Below are 22,890 nucleotides of genomic sequence, written 5' to 3' on the forward strand. Positions count from 1 at the left end.
TATTTAAAAAAAAAAGGAGAGACCCATAGCCTTTTTATTTTATTATTTATTTATAAGGGTTTAAAGCTTTTGATCAAAGCATGGAAGAATGCAACGGTACTTGTGACACTTTAGTTTTGTCATGCGAGGTCTTTCCTTTTCCATAAAGAGGCTAATTATATATGATGTCCCCCGAATTTATTCTACTTCACCCACTTCCTTTCCAATCATCTCTAATTATATAATAATAGCGCCAATATATCACGAACAACCCACATTTTTTTTTTTTACATAATTTCTCATAATATTGATGGTGAATTCTAATTATATATATATATATATATATATACAAATCCCCAATTACCAACCCTTTTGAAGAAAAAAGAAAAGAAAAGAAGAAGCATTATTTATGTGATTAAATAACCATTTTTTTATGTAACCAATATTTTTAGATAAGGCTCATCTAAATCAACAAAGTCACAATTTTATCCCAATTAAATTAATGTTGCTTGAGATTTATGCATGCCAATCAAGATATAAATAAGAGCAATGCCAAAAATTATATTTTTGTTTTATAATTATTTTATAATATTAATGTGAAAATCTCAATTGTTTTTTTTTTTTTAATAATAACTCATTCAAGGATTAGTTGAGACTATTACATCAATATTGTGAAATAGTTGTAGGATAAAATTATAAGTTTTAACATTACTCTATAAATAGTATAAAACTTATTGAGCTATGTATTTCAATTTTCACATGTTATACTCATAAATGTAATACTTTGTCAAGTAAATAATTTTATCAAAAGTTTGAAGCGCGTCTAGCGCAATTTTATTGGCTACATCTCATTAACAAAATTGTAGAAAGTGTTTCGATTTTTTGTTAATTTTTTTAATTTTATATTAATATTTGTTTAAAGAGAAATGCTTTAGTGTAATATAATGCCCATTTTTAGTAACATGGCAGATGGACAATCAGAATTGAAATTTGAAATTTGAAATTTTAATTTTAATTTTCTTTCTCACTAAATATGGGTCAAATGTGGACATTATATTGTGTAACATATCACTTGTTTAAATAGACATTTTTAAAACATGAAAAAAAAAAAAAAAATCACAAGCAATATAGTCCAGTTTTTAAAACCGTAATTTTAGGAGCTTTGATTGTATTTTAAAAAAAATATATTTCTATATTAATTATATTTTAAAATCGTTATTTTTCTCGCCAAAAAAACACAGCTCCGGTAATCTTGTAGTATTAGCTGTATTTGGTAATGGAATGGAAAAATTGAGTGTAGCAGATTTGATTGATATAAAAGAAAAAAATAAGAATGTTTTATATCAAAAAAATTTTAAAAAAAAATTGTTTTGTAGTAATTTTTTTTATTTGAATAATCATAAAAAATAATTAATGTAATGTAAAAAATAAGAATATTGAAATTAATTTTAAATTTTTTTTTTTAGGTTTTTGAGTTCGGCCCTTTTCCAAATGAGAAATGCTAAAGGTCCAACTTTTACCCTTTATTTTTTTTCTAAAAAAAACAAAATAAAAAATGGAAAAAATGTCTGAAGCAACCCTATCTATTTTTTGCCTTTCTTTTATTTAATATTTTTTTTAAAATGAAAAATAGTATTTTTCTTCATAATAATGACATTTTCTTGACAAAAATGACATTATTATGAAAAAAATACCAATTTTCATTTTTAAAAAAATACCACATAAAAGAAAGACAAAAAATAGATAGGGTTGCTTCAAACATTTTTTCCATTTTTTATTTTTATTTTATTTTTTAAAAATAAATAAGGCAAAAGTTAGACTTTTGTTTGGCAAAAAAGTTGGGTCCCTATCATTCCTCTTTCCAAATACAGCCTAGGAAACGGGAAGTTGCCGAGTTGTCGATACGGGACAGCAAGTACTACTGTTTCCAACTTTCTACTTGCATTATAAAAATTCAAAAGACCCCTGAAGCATTATAAATAGCGTCTTGTGGTAGTGTGTTCTTCACGAAAGACCGTTTCTTTGATCTCCGAGGAGAGGGAAAAAACTAGCAAAGGAAGGTGGCGGTGCTGGGTTTTTTTGGGTTGTAGACGCCGTTCTGGAGAGACATGGTGGGACCAGCGAGGCATCAGTTCGTTTTCTTTGGATCCTCCATTGTCCAACTCAGCTTCGGCCATGGCGGTTGGGGTGCCACTCTGGCTGACATCTACGCTCGCAAAGTACACTCTTTTGTTTGTGTTTGTGTTTGTGTGTGGTTTGATTCCGTGTTGGTTTCTTAGCCATGTGAATAGCAATGTGTTTACTTTTGAATTACGGATAACATGCCCTTAATCCATGCTGAATTTGCTGTTTATTTATTTTCTGTATGTTAATAATGATAATAATAAAAAGAACCCATTTTGGTTGAGGAACGGTTATGAGGACACTGATTTTATATTTTGTTTAAGAATTTGGGTTTGATGGGTGTTTGGTAAATTAGTATTTTACTGAACTTTTGGCCAAAACGGGTTCATGTAATTTGACTACTTGTATTTGGATAGGGCTTAGTCGAGTCGAATTTGATACATAGGGCTAATATTTCATAGATCTGGTTTGATCGCTTTTCTAATTGGAGATTCTGAACGAGTTCAGATTTATGCCTTTTCTTTTTTTTGTCATTAATAATCGAGATTTTCTCCTGAGGTCAGTGTAAGGAGTACTAGTTTGCACCATTCTTATAACATGTGAAGGAGGAAGACCCAGTAAGAAATTGAAGAGTGGCTGAGATCTTATTGACCTTTTTGTTTAATTTTGTATTTTCTCTTTTTGTTAGTACTGAAGATGAACAATAGTCTGCTGTTATATATGTAAACGATCCTTAATGCTTCTAAATAATCTAAGTATCTTCTATGTCTCCAAATTTCTGTCTTTTGGCCTACGCCGATTTTTGTTTGAATAAACTAGCTGGTATGAAAAAACAAGTTCAAATAAAGAAAGAATGTTAATATGAAGAATTTTATCAAAATCACCCTTTTATGTGCTCTGTTCTCATGTGAGCACACAATCAGTCTTATGTTTGTTTGTGCAATGGATTTACTATTAGTAATAACTTTATTTTTATGCATCCTAATTTTTTTTATGACAATCCTATTTTGTTCATGATTCCTTGTAGGCAGACATTGTGTTGCGAGGGTATTTTGGGTGGAACTCACGACGTGCGCTTGAGGTCCTTGATCAAGTTTTTCCAAAGGTACTATACTTCGAGCGGAAAATACCCTGTTGCCTTTAAGGTATTTAGGTGTTTATTGATGCCGAATTACTCTCTTCCGTTTTGCTCTGATGATAGCATTTCCTATGAACTTAAAAGAGGCAGTGTAAAATGGATTCTTGTTTGCATGCGTAGTTCATAGTTGATGGTATTTTCTTATTACAATGGTGCCCTGACTCCCAACATTACCTTTCTTGGTTCTAGGATGCTGCACTGCAGCCTTCTTTGGTGATAGTTTATTTTGGTGGTAATGATTCTATGGGGCCTCACTCATCTGGCCTAGGCCCTCATGTACCACTTCCCGAATATATTGCGAACATGAGAAAGATTGCGACTCATCTCCAGGTACTTTCTTCACAACACCAATTGATACAATGTTGCCATGTTCATGTGTTCAGCAAATGTATCTGCGTAGACTGTAGACCAATGAAAAAACCTGACACTGTGGCTTATTGGAAGGTTCAACAAACAACACTCTTGTCCAATTGATTCTTGGATTTTCTATTACAAGAATCCTGTATGGTTTCTAATCCTGGGGACCGTTGAAGATATTATATCGCCTCCAGGGAATTGCAAAGGGAAAAAGTGGTTTATTTTTAGTTTCACTCGTTGACGAAGTCTCTCGTGTAAAATGGCACTAAAAAATTCACATTTATGAAACGAATGAGATCAAATCTCTCTCTCTCTCTCTCTCTCTCTCTCTCTCGTGTTAATGTGGGTTTGAAGTATTGTGTATATGTTTTTGTTGAACATTCCCTCTATCTAATGCATGTTCTATTGCAAATTTGAAAATCAGAGCCTCTCGGAGAAAACACGCATCATTTTCTTAAGTTGTCCCCCTGTCAATGAGGCCAAGGTTCGCGGAAACACAAGGTGCTCTCGTGCGTATCTTGAGTGTGTTGTTTCCTGGGTTTTTACAGTAATGTCAATTCTAATACAGGTTTTCTTTCTTAAACCAGTAAAATTTTTAGCGAGCTAGTTAGAACAAATGAGTTATGCCAAAACTACTCAGAAGCTTGTATAAAGCTGTGCCAAGAAATGGGTGTGAAGGTCGTAGATCTTTTTACTGCACTTCAGAAAAGAGATGATTGGATGGATGCTTGTTTCACGTAAGTTTACTTGGCCAAAATTTCTGTATCTTATTTTCTGCCAACACCATCAAGTTCCACAGCTTAATTGTTTTTCTTCCTTCTTTTTTTTTCAGAGATGGGATTCATTTATCAGCTGAAGGGAGCAAGATAGTTGCTAGGGAGATACTAAAGGTGATCAAGGAAGCTGACTGGGAGCCATCTCTACACTGGAAGTCGATGCTGACCGAATTTCCGGAGGATTCTCAATATGATCTTGTTGCTGCTGATGGAGAGACAACATTAAACCCATCGGAGTGGACTTACTACTGGGAGAATCAGTGGGACTAGTTTGTCGAGATGTTGTAGAGCTCATGCAGAGCTGTCTGCTAGAAATTGAAGAATGAAGAAAGATAATTTGAACTTTGATTGTTTTCTTGATTTGTTCTTGTAAAGGTAGATCAAATTGGCAATGTTATATGGATAGAATATTGTGCCAAATCGACTGTAGCCCTTCATGGTATTATAGAATGGATAGAATCTTGTGCCAAGTCGACTCTATAGCCGCATATGGTTCTATACAACATTAAAATAATTACATATATTAAATACATAATATTTATACATATATATTAAAATTTAAATATATAAAGGAATGCGGACGCGGATGTATAATCCACTTGCCTTAAATCTGCCATCTGCATTAACGGATATTGATTTTTGCGGATGTATAATCCACATACCTTAAATCTGTCATCCGCATTTACGGATATTGATTTTTGCAGATGTATAATCCGCATACCTTAAATCTGCCATCCGCATTTACGGATATTGATTTTTGCTATCTACATCCGTATATATAGGATAGTGGATGAGGGTAGTTATTATTCGCTCGCATTTTCACTCTTACTATTAATCCCTTAAATGAAGCTATTTCTAAACCCTCGTTGTTACCCTTAAACTCAAGGGCGGACCTAGCAATAGCCTTGGATTGTCCTCCAAATTTTTAAAATTTCATCTAATTTATTTGTTTTTCATGAGATATATCCTTTATTTATAATAAATTTGTTACCACCTCAATTCTATTTGTTTTATTTTAATTTTGTCCCCAAACCTGAAGTCCTAGTTCTGCTCTTTCTTAAACTAACAGTCTAAAATAGGACTAAGATACATTTCAAAATTGTGGTTTTAGTTACTGTTTTCAAATTCAATTATTAAAACTTTATTATCATATAAATATTTATAACTTTTAAAATATAATAATTATCGCAATGATAATATGATAATCATTTAGTAAATTTTTTTTTACCTAACTTTCCTCTAAATTAGGTTGAAAAAATTAATATAACTTAATTTATTAAACTAAACATCTGTCTATTAATCACACACTAGAAAAAATGTCAATGTTTTTACCTATGTAGTTTAATAAACTGAAACCCATCTACGCATCGGTTTCCGGCAAGCACACAATCGGCTTTTCTTCCGACTGCTGTCATCCGCCTAGTGTGCTCATATTTTTAAATTTTTAGTTGTATTGCTTTGATTTTTCCTGTATTTTTCTTGTTTTTCTTGCTGCTTGTAATAAGGTCATATTCTCTTTCTTGATCTCTTCGCTTGTTATTTTGGTCCAGACCCTTGGGGTTGTGGATGTGAACGATATTCTAGCTTTCGGGTTCAGGAGGATGTGTGCCGGCATGGGGTCCTTTTGATCCCAGGGTTGAGGAATAAGAGCTACCTATGCATTAGTTTGTGTCTGCCTAGTGCAGATCTGTTATTCAAATTGAAGATTAGTTATAGGTTAGCGGATGTTTGACGTCTTTGATGTGTAATCTTTTAGCTACGACTTTGATCTTTTAGCTTCGGCTAAGATGTTTCAGAACGTTATGTTCTGTGATTGTAAGAGTTTTAATACTCTTGATTCCTCTATTAATGAGATAAGAATGATTTTCCTTTAAAAAAAAAAAAAAAAAAAAAAAAACTGAATTAGAGAGAATATAATAATTTCACATAAGGCGCCAAAATAAAAAGAAGTTCGAGAAATTTCATAATCTTTGAGTTTCCCTCCCCATCGCGCCTCTTACTCTCTCTCTCTCTCCGCAAAGCAAAAGAGGATCAAGAATTCTCAGGTAATTCTCTACTTTCTCTTTTTCAATTTCTTCCGAAACTACATTTTCTCAGTTCATTTTATATAAGTTGTTCTAATTTTCTTTGTCTCAGTCTCGGGGAGGTCCTTTCTTTTTGGTATTCTAGGGTTTCTTTCTCACTTCAAGTACGCGGTTTTATTGCTAAAGTTATTATTCTTTTTTCTTTTTTTGGTTCGATGATTTCTGTGGCTCGATTTGGTCGCTTGAACCCGATATATATAGCTGTGCCTATATTTTTCTTTGATATTTCTTGCATGGAACATGCTTCATAAAGTGTAAGTTCTTCTTCGATTGGAACATGGTAATTTGGCAAATTTCCAAATCTTGTGTACGAATTTGATCCAAAGAAGGTGATCTTTATATTCAGAGTACAAATTCATGGGTTTTTAGATCCATACCAATATCCATTTTGAAATTCAAATCGTGGACTTAAAAACAAAATACTTTGCCTTCTGCCTTTTTTTTTTTTGGGAGGGGAAGGGGGAGGGGGGGGGGGGGGGGGGGGGGGGTGGGTGGGTGTTGTGGGAGGAGATGCTGGGAGTTCTACGCAAGGATTGTGAAAATTGTAAGAGCTTTACAGGAGCAGAAAGTGGAAATGGCTTGAAACTGAATTTGGGTCCGAATGTTTTGAAACTCTGTACTAAAGCCTGGAATCTTACAAGTTTTAATCTTAATTTCAGAATGTATGTTAATGTTGGATTTTATGGTTATAATTTTTTCTATGACTTACCTTTGCTGTTTCTACTGATTCAGCAAAAGGGGGTTTCACAGTAACTATATGATTTTGTGCTCAAAAAACAGCAATTGGGTTCCTCATTAAGCTGTCTTTTATGAGTCGAGAGGAACTATAAGAGCAACAAGCAGAGGTTTCAAGAATGGCAAATTACTATGACATCGATGATATTATTACTCAGGAAGAGGTTAACACTTATGTCTTCAATTGCTGGATAGTTTTGCTTCCAACTCTTCTTAATTTCTCAATCTAATACTATTATGTATTTTGTTCATGTGCACACAGTTTGTCTCAGTCATATTCCAGAAGGCAGCAGGTGGAGTGGGAATTGATCCCAGTTCTGAAACTGACTCTGTAAGTTCTATTGAAACTGGAGCTGCACAGGAGTGGATGGTAAATTACAGTTTTTGATACTTTCTTGTGTGTGTTTTACAGGTTGAAGTGGGATCAAAGGTAGAGCTACCTTTCTGGCTTGCTCATGAATTACAACTGAGACAAGCTGTATCAATGAATGTCCCCGCTTGTTTCAATCAAAAGTAATGGTCCTAACAGATCTGAGTGACATTTCTAATTCCCATTTGAAAATTCTAATCTGAGAGGATTATGAGGATTGAGTTATAGGAGACTTATATTGCTTCTTGTATCTCGGCAAACTTGTAGAGGGAATGGAACCTTTGTTGCAAAAGTCTGGCCTATGGGTGCCGAAATTCAATCTGATATTATGCTCTGAGATCTCATTACTAGATCTTTTCTTGTCTGGATTGTTTTCTTTATCCATTGTTAATGAATTGAGTGTCTGGTGGTTCCAAATTATAACCATAACCAGATCATGTAACTATTTTCTGAGCCCCCATAGGACTGGTAGGATTAACCCAGTTGTATTGTTGCAAACACGTGCACTAGTTTCATGGACTGATTTAAACTTTTCGTGTTGAGAGGTGTCATATCTATTATTTACTTTTCTTTTTGTTCTATACCAGGACAAGGCTGGAAATCCAGGCTGATTCTGCATGTGTGGATCTGAGATCTCGAAGTCCATACTTCTATGAATTTGGATGCAAGATAGCACCACTGTGAGTCTCTCGCCGCACCTGTCTTTTCTTGCTTATATATATTTAACGGTTTAGTGTATTCTTTGTTTGCCTTATCAAAAATTGCCTTACAAGAATACAAGTTTTTTCTTTTCATTTTGATGGACAGGGTTGCTGATAGAACCATTGGACCTTTGCTCTTATCTGCATTTAAGAGCAGGTACAAGGAAGTCCTCACCAAGGCACACACTGCAGCATACCCAGCGGCTTCCAAACACTTGACAATTTTGACAAAAGAAGAAACCCATTGTGAGATTCTTTTTTCTTTTTTCTTTTTTCATATTTAAGCATATCTTCTATTCTCTTGACTTCACATGTATGTATTATTTACATTGATAGTCTTGTGGTTATGCATCTTTTAGTGTATGAGGCAGCTCAATCCTCAATGGCAGCCTTTAAGAAGTGGCGGATGGGTGGCCCCAGATTTCAGAGAGCTTCCATTCTAGGAAGGAAGAGAAAATCAAATGAGTAGTCGCTAAACTTTATGATTAATCTCCATCACAATGTAGGGCCTTGTCTGTAAGTGTACGAGATTGGTGCATAAAAGTAATGCCCCGTCTATGAAGTTTTGTATTGAGTATTAATTATGAAAACAGTCAAATTCAGTGTATCAATGCTTTATTAATTAACCAAAGAGCCTAAAGAAGTATTCACACACCATGATGATTGCAATCAAAAGTAGACAATAGCCATATATCTGTTCCAAATTCCAATGGGAATGTTAGCTTTTTGAAAAATGTATTTGATCTCCCATGGCTCTTGTTTATTGATCCTGAGCCCTTGAATCCGGATAAGGATTGAAAGAGGGGTTGGGCCCTGCTTCCACGCTGCATGGTGCATTTGGGCTCTGCAATTAAGTCCATATATCTGTTTAAACTATTCAATTTTTAATTTTTTTTTTACCAAAAAGAAAGGTCCTCTGAATTGTCCTGTCGTCACTCAGAACTAGAGCTGTTTTCGTTTTTGCCTTGAAGTCAAACGCAAAGTAACCACAGTAATATTGCTCAGAAGATATTTTCCGATACGGACAAAGGTCAAGGGATTGAGAGTTCACGCCGTGGCAAAATCAGTTTCCCTTTTCCCTTTTTTACCCCCAAGATATTTATTAAGAAACATGACCCTACTCGCACTCGACGCGCGTGCTTCTTTAGTAGGTACAACAATCCCCTGGTTTTGTTTCACACGCCATCTCTGATCGCGTAACCGACCATCACTTACGACACTAGTGACTTGACCTCTCTCAGAGGGAGAGATGAGATGAGAGAAGAACCAAAACAGAAAAAAATGTGTCTAATCTAGCTCTCTACGCGCACATGTCCACACCCGATTCCTCCCTCTCCGCCGCAGACTCGAGCATGGACCACGACAACAAGACTTTACCCACCAACGCCGGCGAGGAAGGCGGCGACGCCGAGATGTGGGGGACCTTCGACAAGAACTTTCGGCAGGTGCAGAGCGTGCTGGACCGGAACCGGGCGCTGATCCAGCAGGTGAACGAGAACCACCAGTCGAAGATCCCGGACAACATGGTGAAGAACGTGGCGCTCATCAAAGAGATCAACAGCAACATCTCCAAGGTCGTCTCACTCTACTCCGACCTCTCCTCCAACTTCTCCTCCCTGTTCCACCAACGCTCCTCCGCCAAATCCCCCAAGACCTAGAGTCCCGAGCCCTGAAATTCTCCTAGTAATTCCCCCTTCTCTTTATTCATATTGTATGGTCTGTATGATTGGTTTGGAAATTGAGGCCAAATGGGTCCGTCTTAAAAAAGTGTTTGTTCCATGTTTTTGTTGGTGAGAGTCTGTTTGGAATAAGCGACTCTGTTTATATGGGTGTCTCTGGTACTCTGCCGTTGATGTGCTCTAAAGCGGCCCATTCTGTGTTCAAATAAATCTGTAATGCTTATTCAGTGTTGTGTTCTGTTTTACAAGGAGGATTACAGTGGAACAACCTACTTTCCTGTTCAATTCACCAACCCAAAGAGGTATTTATGATCTGTTTGCTCACATGAATTCTTGCTTATGCGCTGTATGATGAGTAATTGCTCTTGTTTGAAGGTGGGGTTGCATGGTTTTGGATTTGATATCTCAAAGCAACAACCTCCGCTAAGAAGAGGTGTTCGAAAGATGCAATGTCGCTTCAAATTGGTTTGTTATATTGATTGAGCTCTTCTTTTGGTTGTTAAAAGCTTATCCATGGTAGATGGGAATTAGGGTTTTCTCAAGTACTGTACTGAGCACAATCACGCAATCATTGTGTGGTTTCACTCTCGTAATGTAATTAATAAGTAGTTCTTGTAATTGTCATCGTTTCAATTGAAATGGAAAAGAATTATTTTTTTGTCAAAATTTTGTTTTATTAAATCTAATGGTAAATGGTATTATGTCATTTAAAAATGATTTAATAATATATGCATCATTAGATGTATGAAGTCTAATCTATACTACGAAATCATTCCTCTATATTTTTAAAGAACTAATACCTATTAAATGGACGTTATACAAGAAAGTACTGGTTTGATTGTTTGCGGCTCAAGGTTGGGGTATTACAAAAACTTGATTATAATGCGTGTTGGAAAATGAGAGTTCCCTTCTCAGCATAAGATAAGCAGGCAATCCCTTCTCTAACAACATATGCACCATTAAAACTGTAAAATTTAATCTTTTACCATAATATAATTCATCTCTATTTTTAAAGAATCAATTCCTATTAAATGGACATTATACAAGAAAGTTTTGGTATTGTTTGCAGCTGAAGGTTGGGGGTGGGGTACTGCAGAAACTTGAATATAATGCGTTTTGGAAAATGAGAGTTCCCTTCTCACTAAGCATAAGATATGCAGGGCAGTCAGTCACATAGTAAGTTCACCGCTGTCTGAAATGACAACCTTGCGATTAGGCGCGCCGCTCCTGCTTCCTTCTGCTTCAATCTTGTAGACAACATCCATCCCAGAAAGCACCTTGCCAAATACAACATGGTGCCCATCCAACCTTTAAAGAAAACCAAATGCAGGAATGTAAGAAAAAATTCCAAGTTTGCATAAATATGGGCTAAGCAACCGATCTACAATGTGCAGAGCACTTACTGGCAAAGTTCAGATGACCATATTACCAAATTTATCTGGTTGAAAATGTCTCGGACAAGATATTCTTCAAAGGAGCTACAGTAATACTTATCAAGTCTGTAATGGGGTAATTTATGGTAGGTTCTTAAAGGGAACTTGAACCTCCTTCAAATCAAGTGTTTGAAAGAAACACTTCTCTCTATATTAATTTTATTCATAAAGTTGATTTAAATAGACTTACAACTGTAACAGTTGATTCCTACTCCAAAACAACTCAAAGACTCCTAAACTCTTATTGACTCAAAAGACCCAAAATATAAAACGACTTGCAATTAAAGGCTCCTACTTATAACTCAAATACTTGAGAGGCAGAGACGAATGACATCAAGTCCTAAGCATAGAGGGACTGTAACATATTGTCAACATAAGCAGCTTCACAACACTGACCTTGGACATTACCAACTTTGTTGGAAAACAAGAATCTGGGATCTCCTATAATGCTATTCTAGAAGTATGATATATAGATTGTCGCAAAAGAGATTATTACCATCCAGTTTTGACAGTGGTAATAAAAAATTGTGATCCATTGGTGTCTGGCCCAGCATTTGCCATTGACAGGTTTCCTGTTAAGAGTAAAAAAGTACCAGATAAATTAGCATTCTTTTCGGCTTACATTTTACAGTATACTTCAGAACCAATCACAATAAACTTTATGGAAGAAATTTTGCAAGGAAGAAACAATTCTGGTGTGAAGGAGGACTTAAGCTTGCCTGGCCCTGTGTGCTTTAGTTTAAAGTTCTCATCGGCAAACTTTGCACCATAGATTGACTCTCCACCTCGCCCATCGCCAAGAGTAAAATCACCCCCCTGGATCATAAAGCTGGGAATTATTCTATGGAATGTGCTCCCTTTGTAATGGAGAGGCTTCCTGCTCTTTCCCATTCCTTTCTCCCCTGAAATGAGAGGATTCATTCAACTTGAAATCTACAATGGCAGTAACTCTTATAGGATCATAGAAAGGCACAGTAAAGGGAACAAGTAGTTATATATAGGAAAAATATTATGTAAGCCCCTTGTGCTTTACCTGATTTTGACTTTTAAACCTCAATTTCTAAATTTGCAAATTAAAGGCCTGAGTTTAAAATCATTTTACACCCAAGACTTCATCCAATTTTATCCAAATAAATAACAAAAATGACATAAAAATATATTTAAGCCCTTCTCATAAAAAAAAAAGTAAAGCAAAAAAAGTAAAGAAAAAAGGAAGCCTGGGTCATTTCCAGCTACGATGGCCGGGCTAGGTGAGAGCCCAGTCACCTCGATTAAGCTCTCACCCAACCATCACCATGTCTAGGTTATCCAACCATGTCTCAGCTAGGCACGACCCAGCCATAATGGTTGGGCTCTCACCCAGCCACGACATCATTTCTAGCTATGGTGGCTAGGCTAGGTGAGAGCCCAGTCACCCCGACTGGCCTCCCACCCATCCATGTCTCAGTCAGGCACAACCCGGCCACACTAGTGGTTGGGCATGACTGTGTTGTGCCCAGCCACCACTGCGACTGGTCATTCCAAGCTTTATCTAGCCCCCCCTTTTTTCCTTCTCACTTTTGTTGTATATATATATATATATATATATGAGCATAATTTTTTTTTTGATGCTTATATATATGAGCATAATTGTATTTTCTTATCATTTTTGTTATTTATTTGATGGAAAAATGGGCGAAGGTCTCCATAATATTTTCCCTTACATATATAAGAAGTAGCCTCCATATGATTAAATATATAAGAAGGTAGATAAGAGTTACTTGGCTACCCGTGCAAAGAGCTCGAAAGTTTTCTGCACAAAGAAAATGTAAAGTCAGTAACTTACTTTAATGGTGAGAGATCTCAATGGAGACAAGTATAAGCAGCGGCTTCCATTATACTTGGGTACCATACCTGCAGTTTTAGGAACTGTATTACCAAATAGGCCTATGACTATGCGACCTGCAAGCAATGAAAATGATGGTTAATACAATGTTTAAAGAACATTCTTGCAAAACGTATAAGAATGTTGAGACTAAATTCATGCAGCCAATCAACAAAATGCTGTCTCTGAAATTCCATGGTAACAGCTTCTGACATGGAATTTCAGATAGCTCTATTTGTTTTACAGGACATTTCTTATAACCACGTTCATCCATAAAAATATAAAGAGTTTAGTCCAATTAAACTTATCAACTACTTAAATGTGTAAATTCATAAACATAACATAAAAACCATGGTCACAGCAGCATGGTATAAAGAATGATGTAAACATTTTCGTGAACAAATAAATACAAAATTGCCCTGGCCCATACACATTGTCTAAATGCTTCCCAAAGCACCCAAAAAACAGCAATGCTGCAACAAAATCTCTTCAAAGGCATCACAAAAGACCCGGACAATGACATTCTATATCATTTCATATGCAGAAGTCATTAACATATCCAATTCGCGGCTTTCATGGTGTAGATTTTTTGTGAATACAAGTTTTTTTTCTTCAAGGAAACAAAACCCTGCAACCAATGCAGTAACCATTTCCACTTCACCAAAGAATCAAATCTGACGATATAAATGCATCATATTTGCAGTATAAGGACAAAAACAGTAAAGGCTTACATATACATTTTTGCCCATGTGAAAAAGATTTGAAATTCCAATTCTGTGGTACTAAACAAAGCACAACAAATAGTCAAACACAGAGACCCACAAAGGCCATACCCATATCTTTTCCACCAATTTTAATATCGAAGAACACTTTGTTGGTCACTTCCTCCAGATCCTCCTCCAACTTGTTTTTCTGATTCACATACTCAAACCAAATAGATATCTTTAACCACCAAATAAAACCCAAAGTAGGAAAAAACAATTCATTAGGCTCTGTTTGTTTGAACAGCAAAAAGATAGCCTCCAAACCTCCTGGGGCTGACTTCTAATAACACTTTCCTCAGATAAGACACCGGCATCGCTTAATCTATTCTGAAATTTGATCCCAAAACAAACGTATAAAAACAAAAAAAATGACGGCTTTAGTTTCATTACACTGAAGATTTTGATAAAACGGTTGAAGTACCTGGATGATAGCTAGGGTTCCGAACAGAATCAGGACCCAGAAAAGAGCTAACGACACCAGCTTTGTTGCGGTGGCCATGTCTTCAGCTTCTTTTAGCTCCGAGCTCGCCTCAGATTCTGGTCCACTACGATATAGGACCGGGTTTTGGGCTTTTTCCTCGAGCTGTCAGATATTTTGCCACGTCAAAATCACATTGAGCTGTAATTTTGCCACGTAATACCAATCTTCGGTTTTTGTTTTTTAAACAGAAATATGAAGGTTTCATTAATTAAAGATCACGAACATAAAACTCTTATATAATAAAGTAAAAAACATAAAATTTTGTAAAAATATAGTCACATGCTATGAGATTATAAAGTCATATATACAAACAAAAATTCTTACAATTAAGTGCTATTTATGACTTCAATCTTTTGCAAACCTATGTACAAATACAGTTAAAGAACTGATCTGTTCCGAACAGACTAGATCTAAGACATGGGGAGTTAAATTTTCAAACAAAATTTATTTAAACTGGCCGTGAGAAATAACCCTCACACCTAATTATTCAGCATTGCTCATGAGGACAGATCGAGAGAAAATAAACCTCTTATTCAAAACAAAAAACACAAATAAACAACTAATAAGCAGCAGTAGCGACCAGAGAGGAGATGAACGGCACAACACAGTAAAAGGTGGACAGATGCATAGCGGAGAGACCGAAATTATTGATCTGGTCGGAGAACACCTACAAACATTAAAAAAAATAAAAATAAAAATAAAAACCAAAAGGAGATGAGAAGAGTAGGAGCAGGGAGTAGAAAGGGAAGGGGAGAGAAGGGAGCGGGGAGAATTTGCTCCCTCCTCCCAAAACAGTTTTATGAGAAAAAGGGCCTAGAGACTCCGGCTTTTTTTAGTAATGAAACATGCTTTAAGCAACCTTTTTTTTAAAAAAATAAAAATAATAATAATTATTATATAAAAAGTCCATATAAAATAAGAGTGATAAATGTAGGGAAATAATAGCTTTACCCAAGAAACTAATATGCCAAATGATTTGCAATATTTTCTTAGGTTTTTAAAAATTCCAATGGGGGTTTTAATTTATCAATATTTTCGACGGTTAACATTTTTTGTGAACTTAAATGGCTAATATGTAAAATTTTCGTTATATGTCCACAAAATATAACGAGGTCCTTGTATTAAAAAAAAATATATAAAAATCCAAATAAAAATTCAAAACTCCCACCTCAAGATATTCCTTACTTTTTGACAAGTGGGATGAAGTTGCATTGATCAAATCAGTTTTAATCTTAACCGAAAAAAAAAAATGAGGCTTTATTTTATGTGTGGACAAAAACTATACGAGTAAATGCTAGGTTTTATTTTTAATTAGGTTATTAAATAATGTGTTATCATCTCATTACTTTATCATTCTATTTACTAAAATATTAATTTTTAAAATAAAATTTGAAAAACCTAACATTTTTTTTAAAGTACACACCTTTTGGGACTTGTAAGAAAGTACCAAAATATTAAGTAAAAAAAAAAAAAACAATGACTCATGCCAATCTCACACGGTGGCGGTGAGCTTTTTTTTATTTTTTTATTTTTGTTGAGAATGTTAGACTTACAAATAAATTTTACAGAAAAATTTTTACAAACTGATGTGGCATAATATGATTAGATATAAAATAAAACCTAATAATATTCTGCCACATCAATTTATAAAATTTTTTCTGTAAAATTTATTGTTAGGCCTAGCATTCCCTTTTCTTTTTTTTTTTTCCTTACTTTCTTATATCGTAAAGGGATATTTTTTTTTGGTTACTTTTTGCTTTATTGGGTAGATTTCAAGAAAACATTTTAATGATGCTAAAAGGGACCCTCCTGGCCTCCACCGATAAAGTAGAACTCACATTACAAATTTTTCCTAATCATATTCTACACAAGATATTTATCAAAATTCAGCTTGTCACCTAACTTCCTTTATTGAGAATTTGAGATTGATCTTTTAGATATTTAATTTGTATTTAAAATATGCATGAAAAATATTTTATATATTATCTTAATATGTAAATTGTAATGATTGGTTTTTTTCTTTTTTTTGTTGAGTGTGTTGATGAATGTGCTTTTGAACATTATATTAATATTCTTAAGACTTTTCATTTCATTATATATATATATATATATATATATATATATATATATATATATATATTTGAAATGTCGTCATATGACTTTTCAAAATTTCCACCTTCAAATTAATTTAAGACTTATGATTAATGCCTTTACTAAGGTGACATTATTTGTAATTCTAAGTAGTTATAAATATCATTTTAAAATGTCAAATTATTGGCTTTATTAAAATGGGATTAAGATTTTTCAATTTCAAGTAAAATTAAGAGACAAATTAAATTTTACATATTTAATCATCTATATGTTACAAAAAAGTTCAATAATTTTAAACTTATTTAAGAAAAATTAAAAATAGTAATTTTAATTGGTATAATGGTCTCATATTTTGTTTCTCCAAGTCATTATAATAATAATGATAACAAAAAGTTTAAGTCTAATTAGTCAAATCACTCAAAGATTGTGCTAATCCACAATGCAATTAGTTAGAAGAAAGAACAAGACAGGATCAGAAGCCTACGAGAACGATGAATCGTCGTCTACTGTCGGTCACGTCCAACGATCCACCTTCAAACACTCCTATATTATAGGCCACCTCGTCACTCTCTCTATCTCTCTCTTCCCTTGGGCCTTGACCTTTACAAATTACAATCCTCGAAACCCCATTGACAAGCCAAGAAGACAGACAACCCACTGAAAAAACGAACAGAGAGAGAGAGTGGGTGAGTGAAAGAATTGTTGGGTTGGAAAGAAATGGCGAGCTACGAGTACAAGATGTTTGGGTTCAGCAGGAAGTTCAAGACGGGCGAGGTGGGTCCGCCGGCCGACGTGAAGGAAGCGTTCTCGAGGTTCGCCGGTGGTGGGGATCACATGTCGGTTGATCAGCTCCTTCGGTTCCTGGTGGAGCACCAGGGAGAGGTGGGCTGCACCGCGTCCGATGCGGGCCGGTTCGTAGAGCGGGTTCTGCATGAGCGTCACGACGCGAAGGAAGGCCTCTCCCTCGCTAATTTCTTCCATTTCCTGTTTCTCGATGATCTCAACGGTCCCATCAAATCTGAGGTTACCTCTCCCTCCTCTCTCTGTAACGCCATGTTTGTCCGTCTGGTCAACGAGAAAATATACGAGTGCTTGATTTTAATTACTTTACGGAAACAAAAACGTTGCATATTATGTGGTTGATCAATGGTCTGGTCTGGTTCAATGAGTTTCTTTTTTTCTTGGAAATATCGTTGCACGACGTTATTATTATAATCCTTTTTCTTGTTTTCCTCGTTTCTGTGTACTTTTCTTAGCAACAAAGTGGAAGCAAAATGATGTTTAGCAATACATATATCTTCGTACTTAGATTTATTTATTTATTTTTAATATAAAAACTGATTGAAGGGTTGATTCTCTATAGCGTAGTTTTTGGCATTATTCAAACAACTTTTTGTGCTGGTTCTCGGACATGAATTTATTGATACGAATATAATTATATATGATGCCCTTTGTCAGATTAGTCATTTGCAATATAGGGACTACTTCAGGTTCGTTTTTAACAGAGTATATGTGATTACAGGTTCACCATGATATGACTGCTCCATTGTCACACTATTTCATATATACAGGGCACAATTCCTACCTGACTGGGAATCAACTCAGCAGTGATTGTAGCGATGCTCCAATCATAAAGGCACTGCAGAGAGGTGTGAGAGTAATTGAACTTGATATATGGCCAAATTCTACAAAAGATGATGTTCTTGTCCTTCATGGAAGGTACAAGCTGATTCTCAAACCCACCTCTACTAGCAATGTGATCGTTTTTTTATGTCTAGACTGTGCTATAAGATCATTTGGTATCTGTATGGACCCAATTGCATTTGAAAGGAATACATTAAAGCACAACACATATAATAGTTTTCTATCTATGCATTATAATGTATCTCATCGATTCCCCATTGTGTGCATGAATCACTGTAGGACCCTGACCACTCCAGTGAAGCTCGTCAAATGTTTGAAGTCCATTAAAGAGTATGCTTTTGTCAAATCTCCCTACCCTGTCATCATAACTTTAGAAGACCACCTTACCCCTGACCTTCAGGCCAAAGTTGCGGAGGTTTGCCTTTTCTTTACCCTCTTTGATTCTTTCGCATTAATATTTGAATTATATGTGTTTCTTTTATGTAAACCTCAAATCATTTTGCATGTAGATGGTCACTCAAACATTTGGAGAAATGCTGTATTATCCCCAGGGAGAATACTTAGCTGAATTCCCTTCACCAGAGTCATTGAAACATCGAATTGTCATTTCTACTAAACCACCAAAAGAGTACCTTGAGGACTCTAAGCAAGTCAAAGATAAGGGCAGTGTTTCGAATAGTGGAAGGGAATCATTTGAAGAAGATGCATCAGGAAAGGAGACATCAGACCCTACGGATGAGCCAGAAGTGGAGGAGATAGTGAGCTAAAATATGATATATATATATATATTTGCATTTTGATTCCCAAAGCATGCCTATTTACATGAACTCTTTTGGTGGATGACAGAGCGACAGTGATGAAGATGATGAAGATGATGAAGACATTAATGTGTGTGATCCCAAATCAAGCAAGCGAGGGGCACCAGAATACAAACGCTTGATCACAATCCATGCTGGGAAACCAAAGGGTGGTCTAAGGGATGCATTTAAAATTGTAGCTAACAAAGTTAGACGCCTTAGTTTGAGTGAACAGACACTTGAGAAGGCCGCCTCAAATCATGGAACTGATGTTGTAAGGTATCTATTTAACTTAATTGGTGGTAGACAGTTGCAAGACATTTTAGCTGTCTTATTGTCTACATTCTCCCCTGGATGATTCATTCTGATATCGGCTCTCATACTTTCTAGATTCACACAAAAAAATGTGCTGAGAATATACCCTAAAGGGACACGTGTCACCTCCTCTAATTACAAGCCACATATTGGGTGGATGCATGGGGCTCAGATGGTTGCATTTAATATGCAGGTTAGGTTCAAATTTTGTATTCAAATGAAAGCATAATTTTTTGAAACATTTGTGTGAACTCTGCAATTTCTGCTGAATTTATATATATTAGCATGGATATGAGAACAAATATTCCGTCATAAGATTTCCCATTTTGTTAAATTTCCTTTATCACATTGCTTTTATGCTATATGAGGGGCCTTTTCTTTTCCTTCCCAATTGAGCTTTATTATCTATGCCAAGAATCAAATCAAGGCACAGCTGGGAAAAAATTGCTTCTCTTCTGTTTTGTTAAGTCATTTGTTGAAGTGAATGCTATTTTAAAAATGACATAAGAAAACTATCATGCAAAAGAGGAAAGATGGTAAAGAAGAGGAGAATAAATGTGTTTGATGTCTCATAAAGAAGGATTTGGAAGGGAAATTTTAAATCATGAAATGAGTGGTCACTGATCACCATTTTAAATTTCAAGTCCATACAAGTAAAAGATGCATCTTTGATCATGCATTGAGGGTGTTCCAATTCGTTGTCTACTTTTGCTTTAAAATGATGTTCAGCACGAAAGTATTCAATACGTTTGAGAATCATCTCATCTCCACTAGAAAATCCGTATAAACATGTGAGTTTTCCTTCACCAGGGATATGGCAAATTACTTTGGTTGATGCAAGGGATGTTTAGAGCCAATGGAGAGTGTGGATATGTGAAGAAACCTGATTTTCTGATGCAGAAGGGTCCATCCAATGAAGTATTTGATCCTAAAAGAACCTTGATAGTGAAGAAGACATTAAAGGTGAGAATATTATCTTAGCTTAGAAGTAAATGTGATTAGTTTGGTGTCCTCTTCTTAAAGCATCGATTTTGATTGTTAGGTGAATATATATATGGGAAATGGATGGCACTTGGATTTTAGCCGAACCCACTTCGACTCATACTCACCACCAGACTTCTATACAAAGGTTAGTTTGATTGTTTCAGTAAACATTGCCTCAATACAAATATCCATCTCCAATACATTTTAGGGTCCGTTTGGTTGCGTGAGTTCATGTATAGTGATAGTGACAGTTCTCTATGGCAGCTCCGCATTGTTGGGGTGCCAGCTGATGCTGCCAAGAAGAAAACGAAGGTTATTGAGGATGATTGGGCTCCTTTTTGGGATGAGGAATTCAAATTCCCTTTGACAGTTCCCGAGCTTGCTCTGCTTCAGATTCAGGTCCGAGAGTATGATAGGTCTGAGAAGGATGACTTCGGTGGGCAGACATGTTTGCCTGTCTCGGAGCTAAGACCTGGGATTCGTGCCGTCCCACTCTACGGCGAAAAGAGCCAGAAACTACATGTAAAGCTTCTAATGCGGTTTCAGTTTGTGTAGGCTTTAGGATAATATGTTCCTGCCACACTGTCCATATTGCATCTTTTACAATGTTTTGTGCTACAGCGGGTGCATACAGATGAACCAGTTGTAATTAGCTAAAAGATAATGGTTCCGTTTGTTAACGCTTTTTCAATGGCGTTTTTGTGTGAGAAAAAAAATGTTCTAATCATATATATATATATAAAAGTCGAAACCCCTCCCAAAAGTGTTTTAAAATTGCGACATGTGCGTGAACTCATTTTTTAAAAAAAACTAAACCGATTTTTTAAGATATAAATTTTTAACTGATTTTTTTAAGAGTGAACCAGTCATTAATTAGTATCATTAATTGTGTTAATTATATTTCAAGAGTTTCTCATACCTAAATTTCATTACAAGAGTTTTTAGGTCTCGAGCCGAGCCCTACTTGAGTACTTTGCTTGCTCAAGCTAGATTTATTTTTTCCAAAGGCAGTGTTTGGGTACTACCGGCCAACCCTCATGCTATGGACGCCCCCACCACATATGCTAGAGATAGCCATCACCCATCGCACATAAAACTGACTTGCCATGGTGCATATTCGTTTGGAATATGCCACCGACTGACCAAGGGTAGACTCTAGTGTTGACTTGGGAAATTTGAAGAAGATAATGGAACTTGCTGAAATAATTGAGCTATTGAATGAGTAATGACTTATGATCGATCATTATTAGATTTTAATTAAAAAATAATTTTAATAGCTACATTATTCTACTAAAACACAAATAAATCTTTAAAATTACTCCAAATTGCTCTCCTCATAAATTTCATTGATGTCTTTTCATGAAGGTTAGTTGGATGATCTTTTCTATTTAATTTGTAGGGTCTATTAATTAGTTATACAACATTTTTCTTAAAAAAATAATAATAAAAAAAGGGACAATAATCCTACGTTTTTCCATATTGATTTTGATACTCTTGCATTCTTTTTTTTTTATTAAAAAAAAAAAGAAAAAAAAAATGATAAGGTATACCACATTTCTTCATCAAAATATATGTGCCTTATCCAGTTTCGTGTAAGAAAATTTTTAAGGGTGCGATGCACGGGATTTAAGTTTATTCTGTAGAGTAGGTTTGAAGGGTTCTGTCTTATAGAAGTTCTCCAACATAATAATAATAATAATAATAATAAATAAAAATAAAAAAAGAAAAAAGAAAAGGTACCCTTCTGCTTATTCATTCCGACCCTTCACCCGCATTAACTTTTGGCCAGAGACAGCCCTACTGATATAAATCAACTCGCTCAAATAAAGACAAGAAAAAAAAAATGTAACTCACCAAGAGAAAATGTTAAGAGAGAGAGAGGAAGAGAAGAAACCGACCGACATCAATAAGTAATGATGTACGTTTTTGTCCCTATAATTATCCATTAAATTTGAACCTTTTTGCTTCCAATAAAATCAAAACCGTCTTTGTGAATAAAACAAAACGTCTAAATGGGAAACCTACCGTCAGCAACAGCTATAAGTATTCATCTACCTAAACGTCAGCATTTTTTATTTAAAAATAAAAAAAGAAAAATTCTAAACTATTATAAAATAGAATGATTATCTAAAATATATATATATATATATATATATATATATATATATATATATTAAAAAATGGTTAAATTGATTCCTATTGTTTGATCTTGTAATACACAAATTCCTTATAAATTATTGTAGTATACTTATATAATAAAATAATTCCTCCATACAAATTACAACACTTTTTCTAACAAAATTCATATAAACTTACAAATTATAAAAAAAAAAAAAAGAAATAGTTTGAGAAGGGGCTAGTAGGCCACTCACAACCCCCTAAGCCAATTGTTGGAGATGACCAAACAATCATATAACCATTGGATTAGTTCACCACCCAGGGGTAGTCAAGGCATGTGACAAAATACCATACGCTAATAACGGGGAAGAGTGACACCCAAATAAATTATTAGGTTAAATACTTTTACTCTCCTCAAATTATCACTCATTTATAAATTGTCCTCGTAAATTATTA

At 35.0% G+C, this 22,890-nt stretch overlaps 5 protein-coding genes across 12 annotated transcripts; 4 read left to right on the plus strand and 1 right to left on the minus strand.

The window, feature by feature from the left end:
- The first annotated feature begins 1,913 nt into the window (after positions 1–1,913).
- On the plus strand, positions 1,914–4,844 carry LOC132186824 (SGNH hydrolase-type esterase superfamily protein). 2 transcript variants are annotated; one of them, XM_059600912.2, is made up of 6 exons: positions 1,914–2,198; positions 3,131–3,248; positions 3,431–3,571; positions 4,023–4,099; positions 4,186–4,335; positions 4,431–4,844. In XM_059600912.2, the coding sequence occupies exons 1-6, from the start codon at positions 2,155–2,157 to the stop codon at positions 4,642–4,644; spliced, it is 744 nt and encodes a 247-aa protein (XP_059456895.1). In that variant the 5' UTR covers positions 1,914–2,154; the 3' UTR covers positions 4,645–4,844. The 2 variants fall into 2 exon arrangements, with proteins under 2 accessions (XP_059456895.1, XP_059456894.1); XM_059600911.2 differs by having other exon boundaries at positions 1,919–2,198; positions 3,131–3,208.
- Positions 4,845–6,329: 1,485 nt separating this feature from the next.
- Positions 6,330–8,921, plus strand: LOC132187788 (DNA replication complex GINS protein PSF3). 5 transcript variants are annotated; one of them, XM_088517818.1, is made up of 8 exons: positions 6,330–6,419; positions 6,511–6,562; positions 7,191–7,357; positions 7,456–7,524; positions 7,606–7,706; positions 8,151–8,243; positions 8,371–8,510; positions 8,624–8,921. In XM_088517818.1, the coding sequence occupies exons 3-8, from the start codon at positions 7,313–7,315 to the stop codon at positions 8,731–8,733; spliced, it is 558 nt and encodes a 185-aa protein (XP_088373944.1). In that variant the 5' UTR covers positions 6,330–6,419; positions 6,511–6,562; positions 7,191–7,312; the 3' UTR covers positions 8,734–8,921. The 5 variants fall into 5 exon arrangements, with proteins under 5 accessions (XP_088373944.1, XP_059458209.1, XP_059458208.1 ...); XM_059602226.2 differs by having other exon boundaries at positions 7,239–7,357; XM_059602225.2 differs by lacking the exon at positions 6,511–6,562 and having other exon boundaries at positions 7,239–7,357.
- Positions 8,922–9,424: 503 nt separating this feature from the next.
- On the plus strand, positions 9,425–10,609 carry ELF4 (EARLY FLOWERING-like protein (DUF1313)). Of its 3 annotated transcripts, none has more exons than XR_015912658.1 (3): positions 9,425–9,947; positions 10,204–10,245; positions 10,319–10,609. XR_015912658.1 is itself a non-coding variant. In XM_059601767.2 (2 exons), exon 1 carries the CDS (start codon positions 9,575–9,577, stop codon positions 9,920–9,922), a length of 348 nt encoding a protein of 115 aa, XP_059457750.1. In that variant the 5' UTR covers positions 9,425–9,574; the 3' UTR covers positions 9,923–9,947; positions 10,204–10,609. The 3 variants fall into 3 exon arrangements, 1 of the variants encoding a protein (XP_059457750.1); XR_015912657.1 differs by having other exon boundaries at positions 9,427–9,947; positions 10,193–10,245; XM_059601767.2 differs by having other exon boundaries at positions 10,204–10,609.
- A 314-nt stretch (positions 10,610–10,923) lies between these two features.
- On the minus strand, positions 10,924–14,556 carry LOC132187450 (peptidyl-prolyl cis-trans isomerase CYP19-4). Its single transcript, XM_059601765.2, has 8 exons — positions 14,426–14,556; positions 14,269–14,331; positions 14,074–14,152; positions 13,270–13,317; positions 13,145–13,168; positions 12,096–12,278; positions 11,873–11,948; positions 10,924–11,251 (listed from the first exon to the last, which is right to left on the minus strand). Exons 1-8 carry the CDS (start codon positions 14,501–14,503, stop codon positions 11,113–11,115), a joined length of 690 nt encoding a protein of 229 aa, XP_059457748.2. The 5' UTR covers positions 14,504–14,556; the 3' UTR covers positions 10,924–11,112.
- Positions 14,557–17,049: 2,493 nt separating this feature from the next.
- On the plus strand, positions 17,050–21,007 carry LOC132187449 (phosphoinositide phospholipase C 6). Its single transcript, XM_059601763.2, has 9 exons — positions 17,050–17,599; positions 18,099–18,295; positions 18,500–18,635; positions 18,730–18,978; positions 19,067–19,296; positions 19,408–19,525; positions 20,143–20,295; positions 20,375–20,461; positions 20,581–21,007. The coding sequence occupies exons 1-9, from the start codon at positions 17,294–17,296 to the stop codon at positions 20,869–20,871; spliced, it is 1,767 nt and encodes a 588-aa protein (XP_059457746.2). The 5' UTR covers positions 17,050–17,293; the 3' UTR covers positions 20,872–21,007.
- The last annotated feature ends 1,883 nt before the right edge of the window (positions 21,008–22,890 follow it).

Source organism: Corylus avellana, chromosome 6 (genome assembly GCF_965113065.1).
Source record: "Corylus avellana chromosome 6, dhCorAvel1.hap1.2, whole genome shotgun sequence".
NCBI lineage: Eukaryota > Viridiplantae > Streptophyta > Magnoliopsida > Fagales > Betulaceae > Corylus > Corylus avellana.